At 39.6% G+C, this 23,847-nt stretch overlaps 1 protein-coding gene across 3 annotated transcripts in view; it reads left to right on the forward strand.

Moving 5' to 3' along the window:
• CBL (Cbl proto-oncogene) overlaps positions 1 to 23,847 on the forward strand; it is a 43,651-nt gene that overhangs the window by 5,117 nt on the left and 14,687 nt on the right. For all 3 annotated transcript variants that reach the window (XM_062594529.1, XM_062594528.1, XM_062594527.1), the window contains exons 2-6: positions 4,849 to 5,096; positions 18,699 to 18,845; positions 20,255 to 20,411; positions 21,927 to 22,048; positions 23,071 to 23,208. In XM_062594529.1, the coding sequence (XP_062450513.1) occupies positions 4,849 to 5,096; positions 18,699 to 18,845; positions 20,255 to 20,411; positions 21,927 to 22,048; positions 23,071 to 23,208 (812 nt within the window). The remainder of the gene's footprint in view (positions 1 to 4,848; positions 5,097 to 18,698; positions 18,846 to 20,254; positions 20,412 to 21,926; positions 22,049 to 23,070; positions 23,209 to 23,847) is intronic.

Genomic DNA, 23,847 nt, shown 5'->3' on the forward strand with positions numbered 1-23,847 from the left:
GATGTCTTGTGAGCATACAAACTTTCAGGGACAAATAGCATAGTAAGCAACTGTCATTTCTTTGAACTATCTTGAACCTAGTAAAGTGTATAGATTAGTTCAAGTGGGAGAAACTGCTGTTAATCTCTTTTATCGTACTTGCTCATCTTATCACTGTCCTTAGCAAATAAAACAATATTTAGTATAAGAAAACATACAATATATTGGTTGGTGAAACCAATTTTTGTCTTATGTGAAAGGATGAAATTACAAATCAGTTCTTGCAAATGTGATCTGGGCAGCAGATAATGCAGACCACTTGAGTACATTGCTGTGGATGGTATTTGAAGAGTAGAAGGGGTAATCACGAAACAGGTACAAAGGATGTGATAGAAGAGTGATAGAGTACATGTAATAAGATATGGAGGAGGAAGGTGAACTTTGAGCTAAAACTGAATACTTCTCTGGAGAGCACACTGCTGTCATTCAGTGTGTTTCTGAAGTTGATGTAGAGGAATGCTGCTGTAGGTCACCTGCATTGTAAGTGGCAGACAAGAGGCCAAGTACAAATTCAGCAGAGGATAAGACGTTTGGGTGGGTTTTCTTTTGCTGTTAGCTTAAGATGAGATGTAATTTCAGCAGAAAAACTTAGTTACTTAGCCCTCAAAGAAAGGAAAGACAAGCCGTTTTTCACAACTGTGCTGAGGGATCGGCACTGAAGGGGAAAAGCTGGTATCCAGTACAGCAATACTTGGAGGCTTATCAAGTCTGGAGCTTCCTAGCATTGTCTCGAGTCTGAGGCAAGAAGAGCAAAGTGTCTGAGCTGAAGGCCTTTGCCAGAACGCGCGGTTGGGTGGCGTATGGATGGCTGCAGCAAACACGCTGGCTCAGGCTTTTTGATGAGTAGGACAGGGCGTGAGCAAAATGGGAAAGTAATGAATAAAGAGGATGGGACAGGCAGGCATGTTCTGGGTGACCCTCTGAGCAGCGGGGTTGGACTAGGCGATCTCCAGAGATCGCTTCCAACCTCAGCCGTTCTGTGAGATGGGCTGAGGAAAGGGGATTCGGATGCGTTAGCCTGCCAGCGTGGCGGTGGGTGAATCTGCCTTACGGGGCTGCGGTTGCTGTCGGTTTGTATTCTCCGTTAAGCAGCGCTCTCGGTCGTAAACTGCCTGTACTACTCTATTTTTTGTAAAGAATATGTTGTTAAATGAATGCATTCATTTAGGTATCTCATTTTTCCTGAAAGCTGCTTCCTTGCTTCAACTACCATGTACTTGATAGGACTACAAGGCTCTAACTGCAATTAAAAAAAAAAAAAAAATCTTGTGGTGTTTCTCACATTCTCTATACTTTCCGCCCATGATAGTGCTCAGTATGTAGTGTCACTGCTTTCCTACTCTATGTACTGTATTTTTATTTGCGAAAATCTAACGGAGCAGTGATGAAAAGAAAAATGCTTTATGTCTGGATTTAAATTAGTGTGAACCTCAAAATCTTGAGGGGAGAGATTCATCTGCAGGCGTAGAAAATCTGTGTAAGATCTTTTCCTTGAATGAGTAGATGTCAAATTGTTTCCTCAAAAGTGAGGGGGAAATCAGGTTTTGGTTATTTTCTTACTATTCAGTTTGGAAAATGAAAACTGGTGAAGTCAATTTTAGCGTTCTTAACTGGCTAAGTTTGTAGAATCTCCTTCCTAGGTTTAAAATGCTCATGAGTTATTGTTTTTTCTAAAAATACAAACAGGTCTCCGTAAAAGGCTGGTTTGTAAGAGAACAAAGCATGAGCCAGGCAAACTCGGATTGATTTTAGATGGTAGTTTAAAAATGCGGAGTGCTTGTGCTTGCTGCCATCTCACCTAATGAACAATATTTGCTGCTGCTTCTCAGTTTCCTTCCCCTCTGCTGGGTCGCTGCGGAGGGCCCGGGGACTCGCTGCGGGGCGCCTGGTCCCGGCGCTGGGAACGTTCCTTTCGACGCTGTCGCGATGCTGCAAGTGCACGCGTGGAGAAACGAGCAAAATGCAACTGGTTTTGTTGCTGCTGCATTACATAAGCAACCGACTTTGCTCCCGAGATGGCAATTCCTAGATATAGGTAGCTTTAAGTGCATGCTTTAGCTGGTTTTTGTCTGCCTGGTAAATAAGGCAGTCATTTGATAATAAAATCAAAGCTGTTCTGGTTCTTCTGTTAGCTATTTGAATGTCTTTAAAAGTTGCTTGTGGAAGTTTTATAGAGGCTATGAGTGTTTGGCTAAACTTGCTTCTGCTTTGAGGAAATTTTTCTAATTGATGTTGAAGTTAGGTTACTGACATGCTGTGGACTTCTTATATAGGTGGATAGTTTCCAGAGATAACACCCAAACCATTTCCTATTACAGATGACTTAGAGAAGTGGCTACTCTGGCTTGTGTGCTTGCTTCATGTGGCTTCCTCATAAGAACTGTGTTTTTATTAAGTTTTTAAATCCACCATGTAATGAACAATTTCTGTTGGAGAAATGATTTTGCTATCCATAGTGTGCTTCAGCTGTGTCTGAGGAACATACCAGGATCTATTTGTGCTGCATAGTGAAACTAGTTTTTTGTCAGGGACAACTGTGTTGACTCAATTCGCTGATACGGTTCATTGTACAATTTTCACAGGCTCTAAGGAAGCAGTAATTGAGGCATCAAAATCAATTGGATAAGTCAGTCGTGTGACCATCCATTTCCTTATCTAGACTGCCTAATACTTGTCTCTTCAAAATGGAGGGAAAATTTTTGCTAGTTCTAGTTCCATGTATTCTTGCAGAAGCTTTTCTAGTGAAAAAATTCTTTAATTCTTCAGTTTTTTGCTGTTTGAGCTTTAATACGTTCTATGCCTTTCTCTTCATTGAAATTGAGTCTTTCTTAATCAGAGAAATCAGAATCAATCTTTTGCAATCTTATTAGAGGCAGTACTGTTAAATCAGATATAATTGGAGATGTCACTTTAATCCTCCAAGATTTTTTTTTTTTTTTGCATATACCCTCAAAGGCAATGTAGAATGTTAGAGCTCTGTTTCAGAGCAAATTTCCTAATCTTCCACCAGTAAGTTTCTATTTGAGTAGATATTTAAGTATGCAATGTCGGGGGGCAGTAGATTCCTCATGAAGGCTTAAGGAACTGATACACTGCAACAGGACTGTTCTTTCACCTTTTCCTGTCTGCTTCCCTTAAGTTCTGTTTTCTTTGCAAATGCATTCTCTGATATCTTTAATGGCCTTATACCCGATAGTGGCATTAATTTAGACTTCATTCATATGTTTCAGTGCTAACCTGTCAAATAACATACACTTTAGTAAAGAGTATTCTAGTGTTTAGTGAAGTATAGGGAACTATATTTACATTTGGTACTAGCCTTCCTCTTTAAGTTTGATGTAAATGGCAAAAGCTAGAAGCTGATAGCCAGAAAGACAGCAATAAGGCTATGCCAACTGCTAGTTCTTAGTTTGTAAACTTCACCTGAAACTTCCTGTGCAAATGCAGAGTTTCAGCTTTTAGCTGAAATTGTACCACTGATTTTCCAAATAGCTGGTTTCCATTATCTCTCACCATCTTTGTCTCATTCTTCATAATAGAAAATCTTGGCTATGGTAGATGCTGAAGAGGACTCCTTTATCTTCCCCTATCACATAAGCATTACATCCCTTGATATCGAAGACCTGTATAAAGTTCAGTTTGCATCTTGATGTCTTTGTGTGCGGTCATAGCAATGGTATTGCTTCTGAGGTCTGCATGGGATTATTCTATTTGCTGCTGGTGCCTTAACTGTATAATGCAGAAGTAAGTGCATAAAAACATAATTGTCGAATCAATGATTGAATAAATTCATTTTATATGGCAGAACTTTGGCTTAATAGGCTCAAATTCTTAACTTTGAGAATATGTCATCTCGCTATTAAAAAAAAAAAAAAAAACAAGCAGAGAACTTGTGAATGGGAGAAAAGAAAAATGAGGTGCTTACTCAAATGCCCATAATCAGCCTTCTGGTTGGCATATAATAAATCTTTAAACTAATTAGTAGGAAAGAAAAAAAACTAGGTGCTGTTTTGGAAAAAAAAACACAAAAGAAAAATTACAGTGAAGGGGTCTAGTTTTGTTGAGATGTGTGTAAATGAAGTTAAAAGCAAAACTTGATCCATAACTGGGGACAAAACAGTTCTTGCTGGTGAAATTTTTACACAAACTTTACTTACAGTATCTTTTTTGCTACAGCTTATTTCTCATTCTTGCGCAGAAAAACTTCTTTGCATTCATACTTTCTCAATGGTAGTCATTATCTTTAAAGGCTAGTGTTCCTTTTAGTCCTTGCCTGTATTCGAGGACAAAGCAAAGGAGATTCTTTTAGTGCTGTTTTCTTCATAAAATTTTCTCCTTGAGTACCAAATCACACCAGTGAGTGTCCCTGTGGCAAGGAAACTTTTTATATGAGCATATTTGTCCTGAATATAAGTGTCAGAGTGGGAATTTTTTGTAACCAAAATCAGGACAACTTGGCAGGTTAAGTTCTGCTTTGGGCATGTTTAGAGTCTGAACTGGAGCAGGAAGTGCTGGCTACAAAATAAGCTGCATCCTTCCTGTTGATAAGGAAACTCAGTATGGAGTTTATCAGAATCTTGGCTAATATACCTGGGTGTTGGTGGGGTTTTGTCAGTCTGTATGCATGTCCGTCAGAGAGTCAGTTCTTTTGTGGTGCCTGGGCTCCCTGTCTGCACTCGAGCAACAGCCAGTGCAGTTTCTTGTGAATTCATGTTTTGGTGTATTGCTTTTGTAAGTATCACTGAATTGTGTGACAGATTAGTTTTCAATCTTCACGTTTTCTAAATGATGCTTTCTTATTAATTGTAGGTGGTGCGTTTGTGTCAGAACCCAAAGCTGGCATTGAAGAACAGCCCGCCTTACATCCTAGATCTGCTACCTGATACGTACCAGCATCTGCGAACCATCCTGTCGCGCTACGAGGGGAAGATGGAAACCCTAGGAGAGAACGAGTATTTCCGAGTGTTCATGGAGAATTTAATGAAGAAGACCAAGCAGACAATCAGCCTCTTCAAAGAAGGGAAAGAACGGATGTATGAAGAGAACTCTCAGCCTAGGTAATAGGGAGAAGATACTTGCAAATTTTTAGGTTACAAGTTAGCTTTGGTGAGCAAGATCTTGGAAAAAAAGGCTGGTTTGGGTGGCATGGTGTCTGTACACAAAACCAGGGACTATGAGGAGAATTAAGACCGAATGTAAAGTTTGCAGTAAAATATACTCAGCTATGTCAAAATCAGAGTGCAGAGTAAGTCTTCAGAGCCTGTATAGCCTTGATTGTTGCATAGTTCATTTGGTTAGAATAAGTAGTAAAGTCTATTGTGTAAAGGTTCTGCAGTTCTGTGTTTTGAGACAGAAAATCTCTTCCCAAGAGAATAATAAGGTTCAGAGTAACCTTTCTGGCAATTTTAGGGAACAGTAGAATATTTTGAGTATGTAGCAAAACAGTCATCACACTAAAACTTACCAAAATTGATCATTAAGCTTTATGAAACTTCCTTTTTCTGGAAACTGGAACTGTCCAGTATTTGGGGGAGGGGAGGGGGAAATAATGTTACCTTAGTTTGTGGGAAAAGAACATTGTACTAAACCCCCTGAACTTTCATATATTAGAGTAAAATTTGAAATTTTAGGTAGATCAGGGTGCTGCCTTCCTTGTTTAATTGTGTGAAGAAGGCACAGCTGAGGTCAAGGGAAACAGCTGAGGTAAACAGCACTTATTAAAAAGGATGGGAGAAGGAGTCTGCAGACAGTTTTGAACGTAAGCTTCTCTTGATCAAAATAACATGAATTTGGTAAGTGCTATACTGTGCCTGAAAGGCTTCTACCTTCCTCCCTTTTGACTTGAAGGTGAGGAGTGCTTGGGTGACTTGTGAGGAGAGAGTTGTGAGAAAGGTTGATCTTGCGTCTTTGTCTAGGTGTTGGTGGTGGGGTATAATAGAGTTGTACAAACTATATGTTTCTAATTTTAAAATCACCTCAGAATCTTGAAATACGTGCTCCTTTGCTTTTGGAGTAAAAAGTGGAAAAAATGAAAACAACTCAATCACCAAATCTAGTTGCTGTAGGGAGGATATGTGGTTAATGCCTTGGCAACTACTTGCTTGAATTATTTTGAATGAAAAATGAGAAGTAATGATGCATGTTTCTGATATAAATGTGTACAATATTCTCAAAAAACAAACAAACAAAAAATACCAAAAAAAACAATGGTGTGTCCATGTAGCATTTTCTGTAGTGTTGAACTCTAAGATTATGGTAGTGGCTCTAGAAGGCATTGCTGTACTGTTTTACTTTTCACCTCCAGTGTTCAAGAATGGATTAAGAAGTTGAAGTATCTTTTTGGATTGTTGTTCAGTATCACTTCTTTGTAAGATAAAACTTGCTTTTAGGGATCGTAGAGCCAGGGTTTGGGAGTCTAAATATGGCATCTTCATGTGGTTTCCTTGCTTCTTTTAAAAGTTTAGTTTTCTCCATGAAGCCTTCAGGAATTCGGGAGTTTCTCAGCTTGTTAGAAGTTGACAAAAATGTTTTTTCTTTTGTAAGAATTAATGACTTCAAATATGCAAAGAAAGGGAGAAATTTTCTGGAAGTTTGTTATCAGTCTGTAGAGCAAACAAATGTAACTTGAATCTGGTATTCACTGGAAATTTCCTCATGGCAGTGTGTGTGTGTGTGTGTATGTATATATACATATATATGTATTCTTTTGCTTTTGATCTTATATAAACTTGCTGTTAATGTTAGTCTGCAGTGTTTTGAAATCATGTCTTTAAAATTCTGATTTGATGTACTAAATTTTTTAATTTTTTTGACTTCTTCTGAAACTTTTTATTCTTCTCCTCTGGATTCACTTTGATGCTTATTCCCTCCCACAAATGTCCGTACCTTCCTCTCCCAGATGTCTCTTGGTGTAGAGCAAATGCACTATTTTGACATTTTCATAACTAGTGTGTGAGCTGTGCAGGTGTTTGCTAATAGCAAACACATTAGAAATGACTGAAGTCTCTCTTATATTGTAGGATCAGATTTGTCTTGATTGTTTGAACATCAGCTTTCTTTTCTTAATTTCTAAATCACTTTTTATGTACTCCCTCTAAAGCTGTTCAGAAATTCTCCAGACCAAAAGCAGAGTTGGAGGAAAGCTACAGAGCCCCATGTCTTGTGGCTGCTTGTACTGCTTTAAAAGTTCATAATAACTGCAAGGTGTTACCTGATGTTGAGTGTTTTGGTACAGTATGTAGTGTATGTGCTTACAGTAGAAGTATGCAGGAGTGTACTGTGAATGCTACTTGGTATTTGTGGTATGATAGACTGAGTTTAAAATCCACTAGTACAAAATAAGATTGTATTTGCATACTGAAGGTTTACAGGTATATTTGAAGAGCAAAGCACCAACCTCTGATGTATTTTTCAACTTTCTAACTACAGGAGAGGGGTGGCTATGCTAAGAACAAGTTCAACGGAGACTTGTGCGCATTGCGCTGATGGATGCGGGTGAATGTTTGTTCCTTGAATTTGTTTGACAGTTGCAGTCACAGAGCTATTAGGAGCGAATGCATCTCTCCTGCGTTGCATGTTAACAGGCAGCATGCCGAGGGCATCTTCCTGGCGTGGCTAACGCCACGGCTAGCGAGACTTCCAGCGCTGTGAATGCTCAATGGCTTCCTTTCTTTCCTTAGGACTATAACAGCTGTTTTGTCTTTGTAACAGTGCGGTTTTGATGTATAGTGGTTCAGCTGAAATTGCTGCTGGCTTGCATAAACTCTCATACTGCAAATCTTGTGAAGAGAACTTGCTTGGTTATTAGGAGAGCTTTAAAGATAGCATTTAAATAGATATGCAAGTGAACTAAAGCAAAATTTAAAGGTTCAAGCTGTTGCGGGTGCTTTTCAAGCTGTGTGCACACTTAAGTAATAAGTACGTGTAGTAATTTCTTTAGTTGCTGCTTAGAGACTGAGCAAGTGTATATAATCTGGTGACTTTTCAGTAGTTTTTTTTTTTTTTTTTTTTAGTGGAGATGCTGCATTGCTTCTCTGAGTATTGACAGTTTGGGTGCTTATTTTGGTTGTTCTTGCTAGTAGGTAGCCTGGCCTCTGAAAACAAATTAATTTGAAGGTTCAGTAAGCTGAGAGGATAGCAGCTTCTGGCTTTGATATTGGAATTACCTAGTATTCAAGGCTTAATCATTCTGATTATTTCTTTTGTTATGTGATTACAGTAAGCTAAACATAAGTCATTCAGTTATCTTTGGCTCTGAAGATAAGAACGCTTCAGAAACTGTTGTTTCCTACTCTGTTTAGATCCACTGTGTTTTCTAATGTGAAAGGCATTTCAGACTTGTCACTTGAAGTTAAAAATAAAAGTAATGCCCAAAGGTAAAGTTCATAGCATATAAAGTTGAAACAGTGCAAAAAGAAAAATTCTGTAGAATATTTTTAGCGGGTTTATATCCAAAAGAGAAAGGTACACCTGTTCAGCACTGAATAGCTCACTGGACTATCTATAATACTAAATATTTTATTCCTCTGAGCCTGTGTATTTTGAATTCTCTCTTATTTTTGGAGCGTGATGGTGGTTTTGTTTTAAATAGTTGTAACAAAAACTGGTTAAATATACATACATTTCCTGCAGCAGTGCAGTGGTTCCACTGGTGATACTATTAATAATTTCAACATAACTATTCTGAACATGCTGAACTTGCTTAACTGTTGAATACAATTTAATTCAGAGGCTCAGTGGTTGTGCTGGAATATTTTTGTTTCTATCACAAAGTATTTACTTCTCCAGACCTCCCTCTTGCACAGAGGAGCTACCGTTCAGAAACTGACACTGCTACAGAAATTACTCATTGCAGCTGCTTTTCTACAGTTGTGTAAATAGATTTCTTTTGCTTTACGCTGCAGGTCAGAGAAATAACATCCTGATCAGCAGACAGGGGTAGGAATTGTCTGTTACTTGGGAACAAATTAATTTGGGTGAGGAGTAAGTTTTTCACCGATGAATCAAATTTATTGAGCATGTTAAAACAGTCTGCTATGAGTGCAAATTCAGCCTTATTATCTAAATAAAATTGAACCATTGCAAACATTTCTGTATGAGAAGGCTGTTAATGTAAGGTGGAGGGAGGAGGGTAGGTGAAAGACTGAGGAGAAATAATTACTCAGGATGTAGACTGGATGCTTAGGAAACAGTACAAGTTATTTTACTAGCTCAACTTGCATACTAGGGAAAACAAACGCTGAATTAACTGGTCTGTAGAGGAAAAGGAGATTATGCAGGGAATATTCTAAACCATCTCCTTTCAATATAAAATTGCTAATAAGATTTGGGAAGCTGGTCTATATTTAACTGTTGTCATTCGGACAGAGATCTGCTGGCGCAGCAGGATTTCATACTCCACTGCAGCTCCAATGTGAAGACTTACTAATTTGCACAGGAAAAGGCTTCCAGTATTTTATGTCTACTGGAAATGACCATGCATATCCTCTAAAGGGGAAGGAAATGCATGAGAATGACTTGAGGGGGAAAAAATGGAATTTAAAGAGGAAAAAGTTTAAAAACATTTGCTTTAAGCCGTGAACCAGAAAAGCCCTCTGGGGGAGGAGTGAGACTGACTCCAAAATCTCTTACTTTGAAATGCTTCCCCACCACCACCCAACATGCACTCCTGTCCAGGAAAAAAGAGATGGTATAAAATCCAAAACTCAAATGGTGTGTGTTTTAAGCAAGTCCTCCTTTTGTTACTTCCTTCTAATACAGCTAAGACTTTTTCACAAAAAACAGTAGTGAGAAGTCTACATCTGCATTTAAATTAGAACATCGTAAAGAAAAGAACAGGCTCCAAAGCTGCCCACAAGAAAGGTTTCCTTGCCAGTCTCAGCATATGAACACTAACTAACTGCTTGTTACCCAAGGAGAAATGTATTATCATTTAAATGTTGTTGGAGAGAGGACTGAGAATTATTTCTCTTTAAATTCTTTATCGGTAGTTTAGGTGATAGTTATAGAATTCAATTAAAACTAGCATAATTGGCATAACCTTGCATTTATTTTAGTTTTCTTTCCATTGAGAATAGGGCTGCTGTCCTGAAGAGCAGCATATGATCAAATGTAAGCTTTGGGGCTACTGCACAGTAAGGAAGTAGGATTTTTATTCATTTTAGCTTGTTTTTTTCTCGGAGTTTGTATGACTGTAGAGTCCTGCAGAAGTCTTATCCCATGGACTTGATTTTGTGGATGGAACTGCAAGCACATAGTCTAGCTAATTGTAATTTTCTTTTTGAAATGTTGGTTTCTTGACGTTGGCGAAAATGTTGTTGTGCTTTTTGGCAGCTGTGTCATGTTTCTTGTGTGCTTGGCCTGTATATTAAGGGCCAAGATGCTGTGTTTTGGGTTGCTGTTGATTTGAAGAAGGCTGAAAAAGCCGTGGCTTTTTTTCAGCTCAAAACCAAGTTGTGTTTTGGTGTGCTATGTCTTGTGAACATGGCAGTTCAGCTCTCGGACCTGAGCTGGAGGTCCGTGCTTTGTGCTTGAGCTAACGTCCCTATCCAGGCCCAGGGGTGAGCGGAGCTTCTGCTGACGTGCGCTGGCCTCCGGGGAGGAGGCAACAGGGCTGCCCTTTATGCAGGTTATTCAAGCCTGATGTTGAACCCTATCGTTCTTTAATTGAAAAGCTATTTTTGAGCTGAACTTTGTATTAACGAGAGGTAATAAACATGTTAAGTGTTCCTTTCCTTTCTTCCAAAGGGTGCCTAATGACCCAGACCACAAAATCAATGTAATAGTAGCTGATTCTGCAAAATTATTTAGTCTGAGCAGTTAACTTGCTGGTTCTAAAACGTGTAGTTCACTGTTAGGGTCCTATTTTACTTAACTTGTGGAAGTACTGGAAATTCTGCAGATCAGTAGGCCAGCATTACTTTGTAAGGTGACTTCTGTTGAGCCAGTAACAGTTAAGTGGAATTTCATTCACTTCCTGTGTTGCAAGTTTTGTTGAAAGTAGTTCCGTTGTTTCTATTTTTAAAACTGATTATTGTGTGTAGAGGACTCGAGTTGCCACAGCATTATAGAAGTCCACTCAGGGTCACTTTGAGCGTTTCTACTTACGTGCATGGGCTAGAGTGTTGTACGAACATGAAGAGCACGTTAAAATCTTCTTGCTGCTGTGGTAGCAGGTTATAAGATACAGTTGTTCCCTCGGGGACCAGGTGCAGCCGCTTATCTGTCTGAATTGAGTAACTGCTGATGTGTGGTGCACGGTCAGAAACATCTGAAAAGCGTGTGTTATGTGGTGGCCTCACACCTTTGGTTTCCGAAAGGTGCATTTTGCATGTTTCTTGATTTGTTTAAACAGTTGAAGTGTGGGTTTTTTTTTTTTTTTTTTTTTTTTTTTTTTTTTTTTTTGAACCTTTAAATCTTCAGAATATAGGAGATGTCAAGTGATTGCAGGGAAAAATAGAGTACCTTCAGTACACACTGTTCAGACGGAGGTCCAAGATGTGGTGTTTGGGCTTTTTGCTCTGTTACTCTCCTCTTGTGCAACTGACTCGTCATTAAACCTTTCTCTGCTCTCTAATGTTTTCCTTAAAAAACGAGGCTGCTACCCTACAGAAGTGTTCATGTGGCTCTGCTGAAGTACTGTTAATATTAGGATTCTCAGTTCTGAAATTGCTTGAACATTTGTGGTTAAACAGACTTAACAGAGCTGAACATAAGATAAATACCTTTTTTTGCCTCAAAAATGCTAGTTAAAACTATCTCATGTTTAAAAGAATATTTAAGTACTAAAGGAAGTTTGATCTGTCAGTACGGTTATCGATGTGTGATTTACAGAAAAGCAAGCACTAACTGCTCAACTAGTGAAATAATTCTGGTGTTCTTGCATCATAAACTGTCTCCTTGCATGAAAGCTCACTGGCAACGTGAGGCTGCAGAATTGCAGAAGCTGTTTGGGAGTGAGAGTTGCTTAAAAACAAAAGTTTCAGCAGCAGTAGTGAAGAGTACTGTGACTAAAACGGGTTTTACCTCTGTTTAACTGAGTGACCTTCTCATTTCCAAGCCATCAACTTGTGATTCTTTCACCAAGTAACTGTGGCACTGTGGAGGGAGGAAGTGGTGCATCTGAGTTGTCCTAGGTGGCTGCGTTAGTCCTGTGGGGAAGAGAACGATTCAAAACTGCGTCATCTTTTTCAGAAGACTCTTGACTTTCAGTCAATGGCTTTAGTGTTAAACGATCAGACACGCACACATCCTCCGTTGTGCTTTTTCTTGATTTTCCTGTAGGCTAGATAAGCAGACTTTTAAAAAAAGTGCTCTATAATCATTCCTCCAGTGTACTGAGACTGCACTTCTTCTTGTGAGCTGCCTTTCTGGGTCATGTCCTTTTAACAGTCAAGTTAATGCATAGAGCTTTCTCTCGAGATTTGAGTAGGATGGTTTTACAGTAGCTTGGCTCCTCTGCTCTGAATTTTTTACCCTCTAGAATCTATATTGTTGACTTTTGGTGAAATACGGAATATTCTTGAAAGTATGTTGTAATGGAGAACCTTGAGTCATGCTTAGCTCAAATTTTGTTTTAGGGCTAGAGGTGTGATTGTATCTTTTAAATCTTAGCTTCCCTTGAAGAATCTCTCTGTTAAAAGCAGCCTCTTCTTTGAGATGATGAACTTCACTTGTGAAGACCCCATGAGTACAAATGCAGTCCGAGTCAATGGGAATGCAAATACTAAAAACTTTTGAAAATGGGATCATAAACAAGAAAAATGTATGGTAACTTTGGAAAAGTGAATCATTTTGGAGTTGGCTGTCTTGTGGTACACCATTTCTTCTAGATAGTGTTTGTAGCATGCTCTTAATAAAATGAGCTTGACAGGCTTGATGCTATGTTCATGTGAAACGATAGCATGTGAGCACAATATTGAGACTATAAATCATCCAGTGGTGCAGTCGTCTTGCTGTGTGTGAAGCACAAAATTATACTGTGCATGTCAGTCAATCAACTGTGAAGTAGTCGAGAAATATTGAAACAAGATGAAAACGTTATAGGGGGCACTGGCGAAAGTGGTAGTATTGTCTTAACATTGCCACGAGATACAAAAGGCGTTTTAGTCATAACCCGCATTAGGTGCTGTACGACTTTGATGTGATTAGTTAATTCCAGTTAGTGTAGCTGAGAGAGGTGATGCTACAATTAAAATTGTCCTCTGCCATTGACAGCTTTGCAAGACTGAGCCTTCGCAGTGGAAGTGCTTTTGTCCATCCAGCAGGAACTGGGAAAAGAAAAATCAGCAATAGGCCTGGGGGAGGGAGCAGCACCAGCAGACCCAGCTGGGGCCGAGCCCGTGGACTGGGGCGAGTGGAAGCGCTCAGTCGACCTTTCAACTTCCGCTGAGACGTGCGGAGCAAAAACAGTCGCGAAGCAGGAAGGAAGTAGTGCAACCGCAGCAGCAGAGGCACGGAGGAGGGGAGGATGGAGGAACGTGCCTTTTCCGCGGCAGCGGGACGCGCCTGGCCTGCCCTGGAGCAGCCAGCTGGTGAATTAGCACTGGAGAACTTGGGGAAATAATACTGCTTCTTTTTTTAATATCCCCAAATTGTTGCCTGAGACCTGCCTCTCTCGAGCCCTGGAGGTAGCAGGGTTGGAAAGGCTGATGTAGTTGCAGCCGAGCAGGCTCAGGTGATATTTCAGAGCTACTGAAGAAGCTGTTAGCCTGTCCGTAAACACCACATGCATGGGAGGAATGATGCCTCCATGCTACAGCTGCAGATGCCTGATTAATAATCTGGTTATTGTATAGAGTGGGGAAATCTTTAGCTTTCTAAGCTTTCACTTTTAAATATGTGGTTGTTTCACTGTCTAACAGTAAGCTACATGTTTTTCAGGTGTGTATGAGTGAACACTCTCCGGAACATGAAATGGTGCTTAAAAGTTGTCACTGTTGCTCTTCGTGTCTGAACCTAACTGCTGCCAAAACTACATCGTGTAGTTTTTTCCCTTTGAAGCTGACACAGGTGTTGCAGTTGGGCTCCCTTGCAAACAGGGAGGAGAGCACCCTGATGTGGCTTTTGGGCCCTGGGTAACCTTTTCAAAAGTGCTTATATGACAGATATTTATATTCCACTGAGAGTCAAGGAGATTTAGGTGCTAAAGTCAGAGACTCACAAATATCGCTTGACATTGCTCTTGTACGTGATCCACAGCAACTACTAGTAACTGTTTTTGTACATTATTTATGTAAAGGTCTGGTAGGCGACCATCCTAGTCCATGAGAAACGTCGAGATTGCTGGAAGTCTGTGGCCAGAAATGTTTGGGAATTTCTGGTCTAAGTGTTCTTTGAAAATATTACCCTTTTTCTAGGATAATTCTTCTGTTTATATGAAGGAATGGAGATGGGGACCTTTGATGTTACTAAAAATAAAAGGCAACCATAATAACTAAGCTTTGATATGCCAATAAAGATGTATGCTGTAGTTGCAAGTGTTCATTTGGTCTGTATGCATTTACAAATGTGGTGTAACTTTGTTGAAATAAATGAGTGCACTCTTAAAGAAAATGTTCTTTTAGCACAGGATTGGTAGTTGCTGTTGTGTCAAAAGCTAGTTACTTGCACATAAGAATAGTAAATTTCAGAGTATTTTATTGTGTTTGCTTTTAGTGTTCTTCCTGCTATTATTGACATAAAATATACCTGAATGTGTGTATGAAATGGCAGTAACTTCAAAAGGAAAACTGAAAATCTTCAGGTATTAGACACTTTTTGAAACACTGAGTCCTTCCATGCACATGTGTGAGAATGTAAAAATTTTTTTTAATCCACCTGTAATCCTGCCGAAGTACTTATTCAAATGACATGCTTAGCTGAGTACAAGGACTTACTGGAACTCAGCTAAGGGAGAAGGCTCTTACAAGAAAGCGATAAGCAGCTGACCACAGGAATAGGCCTGATCTTTCTGCAGAATTAGCTGTTGCTTTGCTTAAACCGTGCTCTACTTCAGTTAGCTTCTAGGTTGAGGTTCAGAAATGCATTAGCATACTTGTCTGACCAGACAGCTGTAAGTGAGTAAATGCCCCAAAAGACTTCACTTCCTTCTACCAAATCTTGCATACATTAGCTTCAAGTATATCTTGAATTTGTGAACAAATATGACACTGTTCAAGTGTTACAGTGCTAACAAGTCAATGCTTGCTTGAGCCATATGCTTGAGCTGTTTTAGGATTACTAACTTTGTGGAAGTAGCTTTGCATTAGTGAGTTGGCGTAAGATGTCACTTTACCTACTCTGATTGCATACTCAGATTGCACACTAACCTTTCAAGGAAACTATTTTTATCAATGTTCAGAATCAAATTTTTACAAATTAGTCTTATGTTACTGTAACAAAACAACTAGCAATGATAGCAAAATCCTCTGTTTCTCATTCTTGCCCCTTGAATTGTGAATGAATTAAATGACTCAAAATAGCATAGTTTTGGCTTTTTTTTTCTGTGCTGCTGCAGACTGTTGTCTCTTCTCTCACTTACGTAAGTGCAAACTTTCAGCAGATGGCTGGAGGAACAAGCTGCACAGCAGGAGTCTCTGACTTGCAACGTTGTTCTAGTGTTTGTCACCCAGAGGTGTCACAGGGACAGAGTGGGAACCCAACCTGTGGCCTCCTAAACAGAGGAAGTGGGGTGTGCGTTAAATGTATGTCGTCATCTCGGCAGGATTAGCCAGTGCCCATGCTTCTTAACCTCAGTCTTTCTACCGTAAACGGAAAGTTGTTTATCTCCTACTGGCAAAAGGAATAAGTGACTCTGAATTACTTAACGTTACACCCGGGAGGGCACGTGCACCAGCAGGTACTACAGATAAGGTAACAGCCTGGCTGTGTACTGCGGCAGCTTCTTTGTATATCCTGGTATCAAGATCCTAAACTACTCATTTTCGTAAACGTGATGGTGGTCAAATGGGAAACTGTTACCTTGCTATTCAGATCAGGTCACTAAATTTTTTTTTCTTATATAATCACTTTAAAAAATATTTTTTTTCTTCAGTGAACGTCAGTGGAACAGAGGACAAGCAACCTTAAGTTGCATGGTAGCCTTGTTTTCCTTTTGAGCTGTGTAAGACTTCATCAGCAGCTGTAGGCATCATCTCTTACACTTGCACACAGGGTCATGTACTTTAGACACAAAAAATAAACCTTCCTAAAAGTGAAAGTGTAGGAATTGTAGTACCATTCCAAAGCTTTAATGTGACTGAGTATGCAACATGAACAGAAATTACGCTACATCAGTTAGGCAAGATGAATTTGCCAACAGCCCTTATCGGGCACTGCCTCTTATCTAATGGTGAGAAAACAGAGAAAATGTTTGAGTTTGAGAATCAAGAACTCCAAATTATATAGCTGTTTTAAAATACACACATTTGGAATGCTTAGTGAATCCAGTGAAGTGTTAACTGAGTGGAGCAGTCTCTAAAAGAGCACTTTAGTGGTTTTACTTCAGTTCATCTGGAGCACCTGTAGAGATCAGACATGTATGAAATGACAAAAACCAGAATCCCTTGCTGTAGAGCTGGCAGGTTCTGTAAACACTTTGAGCTGTTTCCATTGCTGAGGCACAAACTAGAATGTATTAGAGTAAGTAAGGATGCAAGAGGAAAATTACTGTCGAGTAAGGTTTATGGTTCTGACTCTTGCGTACATTTGTAGAATGTGAAAAGGCTCTTCTGGTCTGCCTGGACTATACGGCAGCGTGGGGGAAGGTTTAACGGAGAGCTGAGTGAATGGCAGAATATTGTGTCAAGCAAAGCGAGTCGCTTCCAACTGAGTTTATGCTCTGTGGAAGACTAGCATGTAGCTAGAAGACTTAATGTCAAATGTATAGAGGAGTTTTTGCAGCAGGGCTGAGGGTGCTTACCTGGCTCTGCTGGCAGGTGATCGGTTGCATGGTGAGGCAGGTGAATAAGATTTGCGGTTCGGTTAGGAGCAATATCTATGGAGCAAGGGGTATCTGAAAAATGCCTGATGAAAAGATGAATAAGTTAGAATCAATCCAGCTGTGAATACTGAAAAATGGTGAAGGAATAAAGCTGGGGGGAACTTAATGCACTGCTAAGGGTCGCTGGCTTCCAGGGCATGGCATCCTACAATAGTAGCACACTCAGTGAGAGAGTTTGGAGAACAAAAGATTAAGAAATTAGTTTGTGTCTAGGGATGCTTCTAATCCCTTTCTAAGTGACTCAGTATACAAGGTTAGTTTAGTTTGTAAAAGAGCTTGCCAGGTTGCTTAGCACTATATCTAAGGCTGTGCAGTGCCTTGGTGCTTGCTGCAGCCTCCTGGCCAGACGCAGTCTGTTGGGTTTGACTGTAGACATAGTTGTCGTGTCTCGTATGATATCAGTTCCTTCCTTTACCTTCAAACATATGATATGGGGGATAAAATAAGTCTCTGGCCCCAAAATATCCCTGTTTCTTGGTTCCAACTCTGTTTTCCTATTACCTGGGGAATGTTATGGAGTGAAAGAGGAGGAGAAGAGGGTCTGTCTTTGTTTGGATAAAAGAATGAGAGGAAGAGAAGCCACAGTGAATAAATCCTTTCTGCATGTATGAATAGAAGGGCATCTTTTTAGTGTCATTACTTTGACTCTGAGCTAGGAAGAACGTGGTTTTGGTATTGCTGTACTGCTAGAGGCAATGATGCTTTGAGCTCTTTTACTACATAACACAGTTACAAAATAGAGCTCATCTCCTTAATCTGGTTGTTTAGGCCAAAAGCTGGGATGGGGCAATCCTGAGCTGCAGCCTGTACTGCTAGAATTTGGTTCTAACCTAGTACTGGTTTCATGTGAACTGTAGACCCCAAAGTGCCCCGAAGTCTGCCCTGTCCTCTCTGCCGGCCGGTAGTTCTGCTCTTGGAAAGCTTTTGTGTGCTGGCTAAATTTTAAGCGGAGAGTATTTCTCAACCTTCCTTTTGCAGTTTAGAAAAGGACATACCCTGATGGATTAGAGCACTCTAAAGAATCTCATCAGACAGAGAAGGGACTTGGGGTAATTATCAATTGGATAATTACTTAGCACAATCTGAGTAAGTGTTCTGACCATCAGGCTTTTATGTGAAAGTTTATTAACGTTTCAGGAAAAAAAGCTGCAAGTGTTCTGACCTTCCCTTAGGAGCTGGTCCTGTTGTTATCAGTTAGCTGTTTTCTGAGCAAATCTACTGTGTTGGGACCCTCTGGAGTCTTGGGAGGACACTCAGTTTGTGTAATCCAAGGCAGTAGCAGTTGTATGTACCCTTGCAAGAAATTTTCAGGTCAAATAGCAAAGACTTCTGGTGATGATCATTATGATCATCATCAGATCTGGATGGTGTTTTGGGACTTTTTGAGAGTTTATTTTCTCTTTTTGGATTTGCCTTGAAAATGACCTGCCTGCTTCAAAGAGATTATGCAAATTTGTTGTTGTGGAAAAATATCTTGAGAAATGCAGAGATCGCTTACAAGTGCTGTGTGATGGATGTATACGGAATGCTAGGTGAATACTTGAAAAGTAGTCCTAAATAAGATTTTTGTAATCTGAGATACTTCTGGAATTGCAATAGATACTAACTCTGTGTTATTCACAGCACAAAGCCATATTTTTCTTCTCTAAAAGAAACTTGCGTTTGTGATCTTTTGTAGGCGTAACCTGACGAAGTTATCCCTGATATTCAGCCATATGCTGGCAGAACTCAAAGGTATTTTCCCAAGTGGCCTTTTCCAAGGAGACACGTTCCGGATCACCAAGGCAGATGCTGCAGAATTTTGGAGGAAAGCTTTTGGGGAAAAGTAAGTTTCTAACTGTACTTACAATGAGAGATGTGGGAACAAATTACACACAAAGGTTACGTACTTTTAAAAAATCAGCTCCTATTTTCTGGTTCATAAATGTCTGTGTCAGGTTAATCATAGAAACGCCTGATAGGAAAGACTTATTAGGTCATTTGGTCCACTCTCTAGGGTTGAATATGGGATTGTTCCTATGTTATATTTTCCAGTTCTTTGTCCTGTCTTGTTTTAAATCTGTCAAGTGATGGATCTTTCCCCACTTTCCCTAGGAGACTGTTCTACTCTAACAAAGTTTCTCTGGATTGCTTAGGCTAACTTATTCAGACTAAATTTTCCTCTCCTTAACTTAATTCCTCAACTGCTAAATAAGCTTCACAAACTATGCAAAATAATATGCTTTCTTCTTCCAAAGGTTATCATGCCCCCAGTATTAGTTGTCCTTTAGTATTTAGTTGTCCTTAATTTAATTAAATTAAATTCTTATTATATTAAATTCTTTTCCTCTTCCCTACAATTAGTCTTTCTAATCACTTAGTCACCTTTCTTCTGGCTTCTCTGAACTTTTGTTAGTTTGCATGATGACTTTGTTAAGATAGAATGAAAGAGAAAGTTAAGTGCAACATATATTTAGGTATTAACTGTTGAAATATCGGTTTTAATTTTTATATCTACTAAAAAGCTGACTAAATGATCTTTAGAGGTGTCCACGGCAACCTTTGAGGATTAAAGTTAGTCGAATTGGGCTCTACTTTCTAACTAAATAAGGTACTTGACGTGAAGAATTTTAGTTGGTAGGTGTCAGAACAAAAAGCAGTAATATGTTTACTCATGATTATTGCAGTGGTCTGAAGCTAGTTATGTTCTTTTTATGTATCTGTTCCACTTGACTTTTTAAAAGAAGGAGAATACTCCTTTATACAGCAGCCTCTGTTTCGTGTCTGGTTATCTTACTTCTCCAGTTATTCCTCCTTTAAAAACTGTTTAGAACTGTTTTATTTTTTAACCATCTAGATCTCTGCTAAAGGGTTTGTTGTTAAATCCTTCTCTACCTGCTGCAACGTTATGAAACTCCTATCACCCGGGGGTATTGTATACAGCCCCTGGGGCATGCTTGAGGGCCACGGTGACATGATAGGACTACGGATAAAGGGAAAGGAGAAAGCAGAGATGGGCTTCAGATTCCAGAATTTTATATATGCACAGAAAATAGGCTGATGTCCATTTGACTGCTAACTTCCTGTGATAGCAAGACGTCTTTTGCTTGTGTAATGTGAATAAATCTCCTGTAGCTAGTTTTGGTTTGCCTCTATTACTTTATCATGAGGCATATATTCCAGAGAAAATGTATAGGATGTATGGGATGGTGGTCTCCAGTCACTCACATTTACAGATGGCTTGGTTTTCCCCAGGACTATTGTTCCTTGGAAGAGCTTCCGTCAGGCCTTGCATGAAGTGCATCCGATCAGTTCGGGGCTGGAGGCCATGGCCCTGAAGTCAACAATTGACTTGACGTGCAATGACTACATTTCAGTGTTTGAATTTGATATCTTCACACGGCTTTTTCAGGTAAGAATTGAGGAATGTGACTCACCGGAAGTGGCTGAAAAATGTGTATCTTAGTGCTTCAAGTTAGACTCTTTTCCCCTAAGATAAATCAAGTTTTCCACATTAAAATAACATCATTTATATTATAATAAGTTTGTTCTTCTTGCCCCTTGTTCTCTGGCAAGTTTTGGTAATACTTAGAACTTCTGACTAAAAAAGAAAAAGTTGTCTAAATATAAATTACAACTGTAAGACACGTTCAGTATCCTTCCGTGAATCAATTTTTCCCTTTCAAAGGTCACTTTTAGACTGAAGTTCTAATACAACCTCTGTAAGCCAGGAAATGTGAAGCTTAGTTTATCAGTCTGTCTTCCCTTGTGTCCTTTTTTTTCTTGTCAGATATATTTTCCGTTGGGGGGGTGTTCAGGATGGAGCGTGAGCATGGAAATTTGGGTTTCCTGGCTTTTGAACAGACACAGCCAGGATGTTGTGTACATATTCTGTGGTCTGTGTGCCAGAAGTATGTGTTGCTGAGGGGATATTAATATAGGTAAAATTCTGACCCATGGTCATGAAGAACACTGAGCTCAAACGCACAGCTTCTGATGGTGCAACTGGATATTTACAAGACCAAACACTTACTTCTTTGGCTCTGACTTGTCTTTTCCCATGTGATAGGGTGGGTTGTAATTAAGATACGTCTAGCTAAAAAATTCCCATGTTCAGTGTTGCAATGTATCTGATCTCATTCAGTACTTTTTCCAACTGTAGTACATAAAGAGCAAGCTGACAGTAGCTGCAATTTCAAGGAGAAGCAAAGCTTTTGGGAAAAAGTAATATCTTCTATTAGACAAGCTAATAAAGGTGAAAAAAGCAGATGAGATTCTAGACACAGAAGCCCTTCTTTATCTAGACATTTTTTCTGCATTTTTGACTTTTTTCTACATCAGTTTTAGGAATATAAAACATATATGTACTGGTTTGTTTATTCAAATCTTAGACTAGCCAGTAATCCTTGACACACCCAAGTGAGGTTAGGTAGTTAAGGAATAGTCACAAGCATCTTACACACAGTGAAACTTAGAAAGCAAGAAGTTGCTTTCATGAGCCCATAAAGAAAGTCACACTGTTGGAGATGCTACTAGTCATGGTTTCTGGTCCTGTACATAATCTTATTAAACTCCTGTCTCTATCCCTGTCTCAGTAATGAATCATTTTCTCTGCTGAAGCAGTACAGATTGGTAGCTGTTCTTGGGCTGTCTTTTTTATGACCTCAGTGACTTTTTCCTTGTTGTTTATTAAAGGAGTTTTGATTAAGGCCTGTCTGAGATGATATTTATATCACCTACAAGAGAGAGACTCAAATTCTGAGGCTGCTGCATGAGAATATAAGTTTTAGTTCCTCTTCTGGATTTCTGTTGGAATAAGAAATCTGATTCTTTACCTGAAGAACTGACTTGTTTAATTAAGGAATTTTGTACGTATTGATACCTTATAGAAGTGCGTGGTTAATGTATTTCTTTGTTGTTTCTGTAGCCATGGTCCTCTCTGCTCAGGAACTGGAATAGCCTAGCGGTGACTCATCCTGGTTATATGGCATTCCTAACCTACGATGAGGTAAAAGCCCGGCTTCAGAAGTTCATTCACAAACCTGGCAGGTTAGTGCTTGGCAGCAGTGGCCTTTTGGATTGCTCTTGCTAACATTTCTGATTATTGCACTGGCCTGAGGAGGTTGGGATTTTTTTGTCTTTGTCCTCCTTCCTCAGCATTTCAAAATATGAAAAAAAACAGCTTGCCCTCTATTCAGACATTATCCTCTGTGTGGTGACATACTTCCTGCCCATACCCCCAGTGGTTACACCAGCTCCCACTGGGGTGAGCAGGATGCACTGAGGCAAACGTTTCCAACAGAGTGAGGCCAGACCGTGAGCAGTTTAGGACTGTGAATAAGGGAAGGTATCAATACGTAGCTTCCTGGCCTATTTGTGTCTAACTAGGAGAGCTGAAGGGATTGCAGCCCCCATTAGCAGTGTGTGCTTCAACTTCAGACATACAGGCAAAGCTGACCACTGATTGCACTGGCAGAAAGCAGCAAGCTAGGTGAGGGAGGCTGCAAAGTGATGCTGTGGCCTGGGCAAGCTTGGGAGGAGGATGTAGGGCGAAGCATCTTCTCGGAAGATCTGAGTAGTTTTGGGCTGTTAACATCCTCGGTGTAACTTGGTCCAGTGCAACAGGGCTAAGAAATTTATCCTTGTACATAAAGGAACAAGTGTTCATTTCTGAAGATTGTCAGAAGACTGTTAGTTCTTTGCTGGTTTTAAAAACCTTGTGCAGTCTGGGAGATTCCTTTTTGAGGGGGTGGGGGCAGGTTGTTTGGGTTTTTTTTAAGTTGATTTGAAACAAATGGTTATGAGGGTACTAACTGTTCTTGCTCTGGATCCTGGATTTGATTTCATATTGATGCCAGTGCTTGGATACTTTGCTTGCTTCGTATCAGATTGCAAGGTTCTCCTTTGAACTGCTTGGGGGTAAAGTGAGAAAAGCTGGTGAAAATCATCCAGTTATTCTTACTAGGTTTTATTTGTTGTCTTGAGATAGCCAAAGGCTGCCTATTTGATAATTAATCTTTTCTGCCTGTTCCGGTCTAAATTGAAGTTTCTTTTCCTTTGTTTCTTTTCAGTTACATTTTCCGACTGAGCTGTACACGACTTGGTCAGTGGGCCATTGGTTATGTTACTGCAGATGGGAACATTCTTCAGACAATCCCCCACAACAAACCTCTTTTTCAAGCACTGATTGATGGCTTCAGGGAAGGCTTGTAAGTAACTGTATCGACATGAAATTTTTTGCTTTTTTGCCCTTTTTTATTGTGAGTTTGTTTTATGCATCTTAATCCTGTGATAAGGTCTTGAAATCAGTTGAATGTTGAAATGATTCCTCTGGATTCCTAACACATTATCTACTTTATGGTAGAGACAATATGTTTCAGAGGTCAAGAAACCTTTGTTGGCATCGCTAAGCCTCTTTTGCACATCTCTCAGTTCTTCCTTTTTGTTTTGACCTCAGTTCAGCACAACACTTCAAACCCATCCCATTGATGTCAGTGGAATAATTCATATGCTTAACTATTTTGGCACTCAAGAATACTCAGACAGATATCTTTTGAACTGTGTATCTCTATTCTCCTTTGCAGTTGTAGAGAATAAGTGTTTGTCAGCATTTCCCTTATCTTGACTTCTTTTCCAGTTGGGTCTTAAACCCATGTCACAACAACTGAAATTACAACCTCAGTTTTCTTACTCTGAATATTACAGTTTCACTGTATGGTGCTTTAAGAAGAGAGGGCTGGGTCCATAACCTTCTGTTTGTAAAACAAACAAACAAACAAAGTTGCCAGGAGGGTAAACAAGCTTCTTTTTTTCTGTTTTCAAGAATGACATGTTTGTTTTTGGTCTGA

The sequence above is a fragment of the Rhea pennata genome, chromosome 24 (assembly GCF_028389875.1).
Source record: "Rhea pennata isolate bPtePen1 chromosome 24, bPtePen1.pri, whole genome shotgun sequence".
NCBI classification, from domain to species: Eukaryota; Metazoa; Chordata; class Aves; order Rheiformes; family Rheidae; genus Rhea; species Rhea pennata.